Raw genomic sequence first — 11,181 nt, forward strand, 5'->3', positions numbered from 1 at the left:
AAACAAAATTCACTTTAATAGGGATGAGTTTGGGACGGGACCGGTACTGATATAGAATCGATATTTTATGAAAAATTCTGAAAATATCGATACCGAAAACTAAAACTCAATACTATGTCGATACTAAATCAATACCACTACGACAATACCCGTTTTGCTAATCCCTAATCTTCACATTAAAAACCATCTCCAAGAGGATTATATATAGAAACTGTTACCAACATTAGTAAGTTTTCAATTTACCATCAATTGTCAACAAATTAAAGTAAAAAGGATTGGATTGTTCTTACTAGTTTGAAAAATTGGAAGTTTGTTGTGGCTCAATGGTAAAATACTCACTTTACAAGTAAGAGGTAGAGGATCAAACCTCACTATCACCAACTTTTATGGGAGATATGAGGGATGACCCTGACTTGCTAGGGTTCGAGTCCTGATCTCACCCGGTTTTACCGGCTTATCGTTGTCGTGCCGTTTGACTTGAGTGTGGGGTTCGGGTTTTATCCGGTGAATCTCTCAACAGGTGGACCACTAGGGGCTCCGTCCGTCCGGACTAGTGGCCGACTCGGGCTAACTTTAGCTAATGGGGGCCGCGTACATGGTCGACGGACTAGTGGCCGACTCGGGCTAACTTTAGCTAATGGGGGCCTCGTACATGGTACCCGGCGTTACTTAGTTGGCCGTTAAAAAAAATAAGTTTGAAAAATTGGCTCCAAAATGATCGTTTCAACTCCCAAGAGAGTGTGCCATGATTTACTGCCATCAATCACCTCACCGTTTTAAATCTCTATCCACTTCCTTTTATCCTTCTCTTCTATTCAAACGGTAATCTTTTTTTTAAACAGCAGCTTAATGGCGATTCCACACTCTTCACCCACCAACAAACCCCCTTTCTCTTCCAAGGTATTAACTATTAATTTACACTGTCAATTCTGTTAAGTATCAAACTTGTAATATTAATTAAATGCATCATGTTTGATCTGTTTGTAGCTGAAGCAGACAAAGACAGTGATTAAGAAAAAAGCTACGAATGCTAAGCAGAGGAATAAGAAAGTGAGATATATATATTTTTTGTTATCTATCAAGCATTTTGTCGAACACCTTGTGTGCGCACCGGAAACTATTAATAACTACTTTTATGAGCTATTTTAGATGAAACTTGTGGTTATATGTATGTATATGTCCTAGGGCTGCTAATGCTTACTCGAAGTTAAACGAGCCAGCTTCGGTCGGCTTGTTTAATCTTAAGGAGCTGAAATTTGAGTTCGAGCTCAGCTCGTAAAAAGCTTGAGTCATCATATTGTGAATTTGAACTAGTATTTTATATTTATTTGTTTTTTTAATATTAATATTCATTTCTTAAGGTTTCTAGTGGGCTCACAAACCATATTATGTGGGCTTATTCTATATGGATTTGGGTTGGGCTGACACTAAATTATCCAAACAAGCTAGCCTAAGAGCCAACATACTTTGTCTCGAGCTAGGCTTGTTTCAAATTGAGCCAGGTTGCCGTGGCTCGTTTTTAAACGAGCCAAATTTTTTAGGATAATGAGTAAGAGAACAGAGCGGAAAAGCAAGGCCCAGAGGTGCTCTATGAACCGGCGTTTTCAAAACTTCTCTTATTTCCAAACTTGCATTGCTTTTTTTTTATTTTTAATTTCTTTGCATTTCCAATTCACACAAAGTCAACTTAATTTTTTTTAAAGTCAATCAATCATTATTGTTACTATTTTAGATGGTTTGAGTTGGGGATAGTCATAATTTTGGACAATGCATATCATGCACTCATATGATCTTCTGAAAATACTACTTACTGTAACTAATCCTCAAGTACTTGCTAATATTCTCTGAGCAGGTGAGTTTTGATCTTCCATCCAATACAATAGTAAGGTTAGCTCATAGTCTGTAAATACTCTTCAGAATGCTCTTTTATGGGTTGTCCAGGAATACATATCTCAAGTTGCAAATAGAAAAAAACTAGTTTTAATATGCAATTTCATTAGTGATTATTCATTTTTTCTAACTATGCATTTGATTTCACCACCATTGTACTCAGTATATCCCACCAATAGCAATGCTATGGTAGGGTCTGAGGAGGGTAAGATGTAGACAGCCTTACCTCTATCCCATAGGGATAGAGAGGCTGCTTCCGGTGAGACCCCCGGCTCGAAAAGGTATGATCCAAAATTAGAGAGGATACTATGCATTTGATTTGTTGTGCTCAATTAAAGGTATGATCCAAAATTAGCTAGGTTGTCTCAAACCTGTGATTCAAAGGCCAAGTCAGCAGCTATTGAGCGAGCCAATGCAGTTCAAGCAAGCCTACCATCTGAATTACCTAGTTTTGTTAAACATATGCTCCCATCACATGTTACTGGTGGCTTTTGGCTTGTAAGTTTATCATCTTATAATAAAATTTATTGTCAAAAAAGCTTAATGATAAAACCATATAACTGGTTAAACAATATGTAAGTCTTATCTGTGCTAAATGTGACAGGGGTTATCCAAGAAGTTTTGTGATGCACATTTGCCAAAACAAGATGAAACGATTGTGTTAGTAGATGATAATGATCAAGAATTTAACACAAAGTTTCTTGTTGATAAAACTGGATTAAGTGGTGGCTGGAGAGGCTTTGCCATTGCTCATAAATTGCTTGAGGGAGACACTCTAGTATTTCAGTTGATTGACAGCTGGAAATTCAAGGTAAATACGCAAACAATTTTCATTATAAATTTGTTTCCTTGTTAGAATGATGTATTCATAGGTCACTCGGGTCTGCTTAAGTTTACAAACGTAAGTTACTTACAATGTATAATAATTCCATTTCAAGTTACACAGGCATCATTTCTTGTATTCCTTTTGACATCATAAGAAGTTTTTCACAATTTATACACATCTGTAACAATAACTTTGGGTGGGATTTATACACATTTGTCTTTCAACAATTCGTTAGAATATTTTTTGTATTTTCACAGTTTCACGGGTGAAATCATTATGTCACAACACAACACAAACGTGATTTTTTTCCAATGGCATGAAATATCATAAGAGTATATATTTGTCTTTCAACAATTCGAGGATAAAATTGTCATCTGCCAACTTTGGGTGGGATTTATACACATCTGTATCAATTTTTCTTTAAATTACCTATTTGAGACTAAATTTGGCAACTTTTTGGTTGAATTTGGCTAAATTTTAAACAATCTTAAACTTGGGTTGGCCTAATGTTTAATTTTGATAAATGTGTTGCCTGTTTGCTGTAAACTTTGTCAAATATGGGTGGCATTCACACATATTACACTGTTCCTTTTCTTATTATACATTACATATAATTTGTAGATGTGCTATTTGCAGGTCTACATTGTAAGGGTAAATGATGCAAATGAAATTGATGGAGCTCTTGCCCTTCTAAATTTAGTTCCTTCTGACATGAATATTCGTAAGCCTCTTTACATATTTCCTACCGACTTTTGTTATTATCTTAATAACGGGTCTTAACAGGGTCGGGTTGGTTTGGGCCCACCCACAATCGTTTTAAAAAATTGTCAAATCATTCTTCCATGAATTAATCTTAGTCTTTAGAAGAAATCATTTGTTGTATGCATTGAAAATAGACTTTGATGACTTTCAATCCTTTTGACTTGTTCCCATGCTAGCATATTATAATTTGACCCGTTAACAAGTGTACCATTTTCATGTTTATAATGCTTATTTATTTTCTTCTGATTTCTCTCTTGAACTTGATCAGACGAATGCAGAATTGAAAATCACCCGAAGAAAGTAAAAAATGATGAAGACATGGATATTGATTTACATAACCAAAATGTTCAAGAAAATGGTTTAGTAGTGTCTGATCAATCAGAAGAAGACAATGCGTATGCAGATTCACCAGATTCTGAAGGACTCAGATTCTCACAATCTGCAGTTGAATTCAAGGACATCAAGAATATTAATGATTTCAGTATCGTTGTGGATGGTTTAATCATAGATTATGAAATACCAAAACATTTTCGAATCAAATACTATGATTTATGTCATAGTCAAAACACATATCTTCATGAAAACCTCTTGAAAGGCCTCAATGTTAAGCTAGAAGTTGGGATAATTCTAGAAACTGTCGCAATCGCTGATGCAATCAGAGCCTGTAAAGTCGGGGTTACTCGTGATGATCTTGATACTTGGGATAAAACCCTTAAAGCCTTTGAATATCTAGGTATGAAAGTCGGGTTTTTAAGAGCCCGAATCAGTAAGCTTGTCGGGCTTTTGTTTGAATCAAACGAGCTTTTGGAAGCAAAAAAGAATGAGCAAGTGAAAGCAGAAGATGAGATGAGGGTTATCAGTAAAAAGCTTTGTGGGATTAGAGATGTGATCAAGAATCTTGATGCTGAGATTAAAACTCTGGAGCAAGAAGGCAAGAATTTCGAGTTAGCCTTTTGTAAAGAGGCTAATGCCTTGGTGACAGTCTTGTTTGAAGATTTAGTTTTATGTTTAGAAAGATAACATTTTGTGGGAATGGCCCAGTTTTGGCATACGCGGCTAGCGTGATGATGACGTGGGAATTTCGTCATGCTTGTTGGCGATGATGTGGATTGTTGGTTGTACATTAGGATGGGACTATGAGTGTTACAAGTGTTTTATGGTTGTATTTTGTAACTGCAGCTTGTTACTCAAAGTAGGTTTATCCTCGTACTATTACTATAGGAAAATTACTAACTATTATGGGGTACCAAGGCTCTTTTAAGTGCTTATATCTTCTCATCTGCTTTTTTGTCGTGAATCATAATTGATTGATTATTAATTTTTGTTACAATCCTTCTGCTTTTTAAAATCCTTTTGTTTGATAGATTAATGTTTGTAGTGTGGGGGTTAACTTTGAATTAGGGATGATCTCGGTATCGGTACCGAAAATACCGATCTCGAAAATCGCAAATTCTTGGTACCGGTACCGAAAATTATGGTGTCGTTACTGAATGGAGATGAAACCGGTAAAGAAAATTATGATGATGGTATTGAACACCAAGATGACGCGCGTAACTAAAATTTATGACCACAATTTAAGAATATTTTTTTACGTTTATCGGATTAGCACTTGTCTAACTTTGAAATAACAAATAATAGCATGGCCAAGTTTAATAATAGTGCTATTTTAAAATATAAGTGTCTATCGATCAACTATTATAAAATTTTCATAACAAAGCAACAATTTTATTAATAAATTTTTAGTGTGTTGTTTTTTAATAGCAAAAGTGATATTATTGCATTTTCATATGGTTATATGGTTACAAAGAATGGTGCTATTTTTAATTTTTCATTGTGCTGTTTTTTTAAAAAATAAAAATACTGTTATTAACTTTCTACAGTGTTGTTTCCAAAAGTCTAAGTGATGTCATTACCAGATAACAAAAGTTTGATTATATGAAGCTTATATTCACTTCCTATCTATAAGGCTGAGGGGTGTGGGGCTTCAACGGGGGCGCTAGAGCCCCTCCGCTCGCGCCCCCAGGCGCTAACATCACACCACCGGGGCGCTAACGCGAAAAACAATGCAGGCGTGAGCTGGTTAGCGGGAGAAGAGAGAGAGGAGCACACCTTTTGAGGTATTTTGGACCGTTGGGAGCCGAAAAAAACAAAAAAAAAATATATTTTCTATATAGGTTTACGGAAAAGAGCCGTTGAGCTCATATTAAATTAAAAAAAAATATTTTCTTAAACTATAAATATATACCTTTATAAAATATACTTCATTTCACAATTATACACCTTTCCTCCTAAAATCCTCTCAAAACTAACACAAAAAAATGTCGTTGTTTGAATATATTTATAAAAAAATAAAAAAAAAAAATTTTCGCTGGAGCCCCTGCTGGAGCCCCCTCCACACCAGGGGCCAGGGCTCCAACAACCCCCTTATCCAGTTTCTCTCTCTGCCACACGTCATAATATTATTAGTTGGAGCCCCCACTAAAGCCCCCATTAAAGCCCCCCACATCCCTCAGCCTAATTTTGCTATTTGGTAATTCATGAATTTGTTTAAATTGATATTAACTTAATTTCAGTAACTGACATAATTATGATCTTGTATTGTTTATTAGAGATTTCATTTAATAGGCCCATTAAACAAGCGTAAAAAGTCAGATTTGCCCTTTATTTTTCTTAAATTTGTTGATACTTACTGTATTGCCATCAAGTGTGTTTTAACTATTGATTTAATCAGATTTATTTAGACGGATAACCTAGATCACTTCTCATATTTCTCACAAAAATAACATTTTGTATGGAATCCATCCACTATAAAAGTAATTAACGTGTTTGGGAAATTAATTTTTATAAATGTATAAGTCATAAGTTACACCTTTATAGGTAAAATAAGAAATCCCGAACACCCCTTAAAAAACATTTTATTTTTTAAATTTTGGCTCCACAGTCACAGCTTCATTACTCCCAAGACAAACTTCTTTCTTTTTTTAAAACAAACGGTCATCCATCTTCTTTCTTCCAAGGTATTTGCAATCGATTCACTGTCATCGACTGCAACTATTACAATTTACACGTTTGTTTACAGACCAAGGCCATGGAAGTTAAAGTAAGGGTTATGAAAATCAAAGCCACAAATCCTAAGCAAAGAGAAAAAACAGTGAGACCACTTTTCTTTTATTTGTTATTTCAGTCACACATTTTGTCGAACACCTTCCGTGCATTCACACATTTTAATCATTAAGCTTATATCATTGAAAATTATAACAACTTGGGCTTTCTTAGGATTCATATCGTGTTTCCCAGTCCAAATCTGCTGTGGTTAACCGAGCCACTGAGGTGAAAGCAAGCCTCCCACCCGAGCTACCAAGTTTTGTTAAGTCTATGCTTCCTTCACATGTTAGTAGCTGCTTTTGGCTGGTAAGTTCATTATTTTGTTGATCATAATATAATTATGGAAATTTGGATTTTAATAATATTTACTTTCACTTTCGTGGTCGTCAAGAGCAATCTCGATAACGTGTATGTATAAATCAAATGTAAATTGAGTCTAAAATTTTTTATGATTATGCTACCGGGATTGCTTTTGGCTACCAAAGTTAAAGTTAGGATTATTATTGGCCAACAAGTGATAGTTATTTGGATTATTAAAATCCAATTTTCCTATAATTATTGAAGCAATATAAAAATGATAAAAATATTATTTGTGCTACATGTAACTAGGGGCTTCCCAAGGGATTCTGTGATTTGCATATGCCAAACAAGATGAAACGGTTGTGTTATTGGATGAAGATGAACACGAATACAACACAAAGTTTCTTGCTCACAAAACCGGATTAAGTGGTGGCTGGAGAGGCTTTTCGATGGCTCATAAGCTGCTTGAAGGAGATGCTCTAGTTTTTCAGCTGATTGATCACTGGAAAGTTAGAGTATGTGACTTGTTTACATTGTAACAGTTACTATTTAATGTGTAAAAGTTAGAAATTTAAAGCTTTATCCTTTTTGATTGTTTTTGCAGGTCTACATTGTGAGGGCTCATGTTTTGAATGAAAACGATGGGGCACTTGGGCTTTTAAACTTGGTTCCTTGTGGTATGAATGGCTGTAAGTTTATTTAAATACGACTATAACATGAAGATAAACAACTGGCTCTAATAATATACTTTTACTTATTTAATTCTCCATCTTGAACTTGATCAGACGAACATCAGATAAAAGATGGCTCAAAGAATCTTCGGAAAACTGAAGATATGGATATTGATTTACACAAACAAAATGTTCGAGAAAACAGTTTAGTAGTGTTTGATCAATCAGAAGGTGACATTGATTATGCAGACTCACCAGTTTCTGAAGGACTCAGATTCTCACAATCTGTTCTTGAGTTCAAGGACATCAAGAATATTGATGATTTCAGTATCGTTATCGACAATTTAGTCATAGATTCCGAAATACCAAAACATTTTCGAATCAAATACTATGATTTATGTCACAGTCAAAACACATATCTTCATGAAAACCTCTTGAAAGGTCTCAATGTTAAGCTAGCAGTTGGGATAATTCTTGAAACTATTACAATCGCTGATGCAATCAAAGCTTGTAAAGTTGGCATCACTCGTGATGATTTTGACACATGGGATAACACCCTGAAAGCCTTTGAAGAGTTGGGTATGAAAGTCGGGTTTTTAAGAGCTCGAATCAGTAAGCTTGCCGGGCTTTTGTTTGAATCAAACAAGCTTTTGGAAGCCAAAAAGAATGAGCAAGTGAAAGCAGAAGACGAGATGAGGGTTATCGGTAAAAAGCTTAGTGGGATTAGAGATGTGATCAAGAATCTTGATGTTGAGATTGAAATTCTAAAGGTAAAAGGAAAGAATATTGAATTAGTTGTTTGTAAAGAGGCCAATGCACCTTGGTGACAGTCTTGCTTGAAGATTTAATTTTATGTTTAGAAAGAGAACGTTTTTGTGGCAACGATTCAGTTTTTGCATACGCGACTTGCTTGATGATGACGTGGGTATTTTGGCGTGCTTGTTGGCAATGATGTGGATCGTTGCTCGTACATTATGATGGAACTATGAGTGTTACAACTTACAAGTGTTGTAGGATGTATTTTGTAATTGCAACTTGTTCATTTCATACCGGACCAGACCGGAATAGGGTTATATACATTCTCATTGTGAGAAGGGGTCATTTGAGCGTATCTAAATAGATACTATGTTTACATATGGATCCCTACGTCGTTACATTCCATTTAGGATTAGGATTAGGAATAGGCGTAATCGGACCTGCTTTTTACATGTTACTCAAAGTTGGTAATCCTTCTTTGTACTATTACTATAGGAAATTAACTATTATGGGGTCTTTTAAGTTTTTTAAGTGCTTATATCTTCTCATAAAAGGCAAAACGAAATCAACTCGAACACCTAAAAAACCAAAACCGAACAAAACTCAGATAAAGAAAGCAAAACCAAACGGTTTTTAAAAACTAAAAAACCAAAATTTCAGCTTTTTTGCTTAATTTAAGGGCAAAACCAAACCAAACTGACCTGTGCATATCATGATATTTTGGTCTTCATCATTACTCCCCGTTGTGTGTGTATGATATAAACATGTTTAATTTGTAGATTTTCAACAGTGTAATTGTAACTTAATCAGTAAGTATTTGTAACCATAAAAATAACTCTCTTTTCAACTTTAAATGTTTTGTTTGGGCCACATGTTTAGGCCTTGTTTATAATACGTAGCCGCTAAAAAAAAGAATTATTGAAGTAAGTAGCCCGACCTCTTAGAAAAAGAAGATTATATTGCCTAGGGGAAACATTATTTTTTATATGTCTTTAAGTACATGATATTGAGTGTTGTCTTCATCTTTTAATATTAATTTTTTATGTGTTATGTTTTAAATGGTTATGAAAAAAGTAGTCTGACAACGCAAATAAATAAGTATTTAAACTTATTTACAATTACAATGGAAGCTTGTGGACAAAGCTTTGAATTCGAAGATGAAAACGAACATATTGGTAATTTTCTCAAATAAGTAATAACCAAATTACCAAAGCTGCAACCACCACCAGTACTCTCCTCAAAAAGCAGTTGTACTCTACTCGATCGCCATTGTTAACGTAGAGGTAACTGCAATCCGTCATTACATTATTATTCGTTTTCTCCATCACATTATACGACTTAGGGTTTCTATTTCACTTGTTATATGCAAAATTACTCGTTGATTAAGATTTGCGTTGTTGATTTTAATATTACTCAGCATTATGATGTTGCCGTTGCTCTTAATTCCGTACTTGCTTGATCTAGTGTGATATTAAGCTGTTTCGAATGCTTTTCGGTTTACATATCGAGATAACTAACTGTATTTGCTTCTTGTTCTGTATATTACTTAGTGAATATTGCAAATGTTGAACTGAAACAAACAGATAAATAAATCACAAAAGATGAGTAGAATACCTGATTTGGTTTGGTATGTGAAATGTAGATCAATAACTAACCGGTTTTTACTTAATGATGTGGTTCTAATCATGCAACCAGGATATTTCAGGATATTCATGTGTATGATAAGCTTCTGTGTGCTTATTGTATTAATGATATTGGTACATACTACATAATATTGTAATCGACATTTGTGCTTAAGTTTGTACATAGTTAGGACTTAGGCCTGTAAATGAACACAAATGTAGCATGTTTGTAAGTACTAATCGGTTTCATAATTTTAGATTAAGAATAACCGTATCAAGTATAAAAATATCATGATACCATACTGCTGTGACTGATAGCAATGAGAAACATCAAATCAGAGACGGATAATTTAAGAATTTTGGAGTTGGATTTATTTATTTGCTTACATGTTCTATTTTAGTTTAAGGGTTGAATTCTAACCCAAATGTGGAATTAAGTTATGCGGTTGAACATCTTTTGATATCTCAAGTAACGCATACCTGCAGTTTATAGCAAAATTAAGCGGAGTGTAGATAAATCCATATTGATTTGACTGTGGATTCAATATGTATATATCTTATCTTCTGAATGTTACAAACTTACAAATTACAATGATATAATATCCTTCTTGTTGAGAGCACTTTACACTTTGATTGTACTTTTTATATGTGATTATGGTTTGAAATCATGCACCGATTGAGTTTTTGTTGCGAATGTGACTATGGTTTCAAATTAAAAAGATATTTGATGGTGAGTAAGAGTTAAGAGCACTCTACTTGTTCCATTGCTGCTGGATGTTTTGATTTTTTGCTTTTGTCAAAGCAAAGCTACTTGTTGATTAAGATAATCGATTATTGTTCTAGTTGTTTTGATCTTTTGTCTTTAATCATGATCAGTTGTGCTAGTGTTTGATATTTACTGATACATCACATAATTGATTTGATAAGGTTGATAAAGTGTGAGAGATCAGATAATAGATAGATAAATTGTTAACCCAACCTGATTAAACCGAAACCTGAAAATAATAATTAGATAGTCAAACTTGTATAAAGATTTGTTAGAAATCAATTCTAGAAGAAAATTATAAAAAGACAAAATAGTTAGTAGTTAAGATTGTAAATGGCAGAAAGAGAAAGAGTTTACAGAAAAATATAACAAAACCCTTTGTCTTCGATTAACCGCGAATTCTGTCACGTATTAAACTTGTAAGTTGTAATATTAAGTAAATGTGTTTGTTTGATCTGTTGGTAGTGGAAGCAGACAAAGACA

General features: G+C 34.2%; 1 protein-coding gene and 1 pseudogene across 2 annotated transcripts; both read left to right on the top strand.

The window, feature by feature from the left end:
* The first annotated feature begins 849 nt into the window (after nucleotides 1–849).
* Nucleotides 850–4,722, top strand: LOC143609231 (B3 domain-containing protein Os01g0234100-like). Its single transcript, XM_077084043.1, has 7 exons — nucleotides 850–900; nucleotides 988–1,050; nucleotides 1,150–1,172; nucleotides 2,229–2,388; nucleotides 2,495–2,701; nucleotides 3,353–3,437; nucleotides 3,747–4,722. Exons 1-7 carry the CDS (start codon nucleotides 850–852, stop codon nucleotides 4,496–4,498), a joined length of 1,341 nt encoding a protein of 446 aa, XP_076940158.1. The 3' UTR covers nucleotides 4,499–4,722.
* A 1,761-nt stretch (nucleotides 4,723–6,483) lies between these two features.
* On the top strand, nucleotides 6,484–8,588 carry LOC143609246 (B3 domain-containing protein Os01g0234100-like; annotated as a pseudogene). The gene is made up of 5 exons (XR_013149388.1): nucleotides 6,484–6,629; nucleotides 6,755–6,889; nucleotides 7,193–7,398; nucleotides 7,488–7,572; nucleotides 7,687–8,588. The product of XR_013149388.1 is annotated as a B3 domain-containing protein Os01g0234100-like (transcript).
* The last annotated feature ends 2,593 nt before the right edge of the window (nucleotides 8,589–11,181 follow it).

Source organism: Bidens hawaiensis, unplaced genomic scaffold (genome assembly GCF_021521415.1).
Source record: "Bidens hawaiensis isolate Kalapana, Puna unplaced genomic scaffold, B.hawaiensis_p1.1 tig00419516_1, whole genome shotgun sequence".
Lineage (NCBI taxonomy): Eukaryota > Viridiplantae > Streptophyta > Magnoliopsida > Asterales > Asteraceae > Bidens > Bidens hawaiensis.

Coding starts and splice junctions, on each gene's coding strand:
- LOC143609231 (XM_077084043.1), top strand. CDS start 850: ATGGCGATTCCACACTCTTCACCCACCAACAAACCCCCTTTCTCTTCC. Junction 2,389..2,494: donor TTACTGGTGGCTTTTGGCTT/GTAAGTTTATCA, acceptor TAAATGTGACAG/GGGTTATCCAAGAAGTTTTG. Junction 3,438..3,746: donor TCCTTCTGACATGAATATTC/GTAAGCCTCTTT, acceptor GAACTTGATCAG/ACGAATGCAGAATTGAAAAT.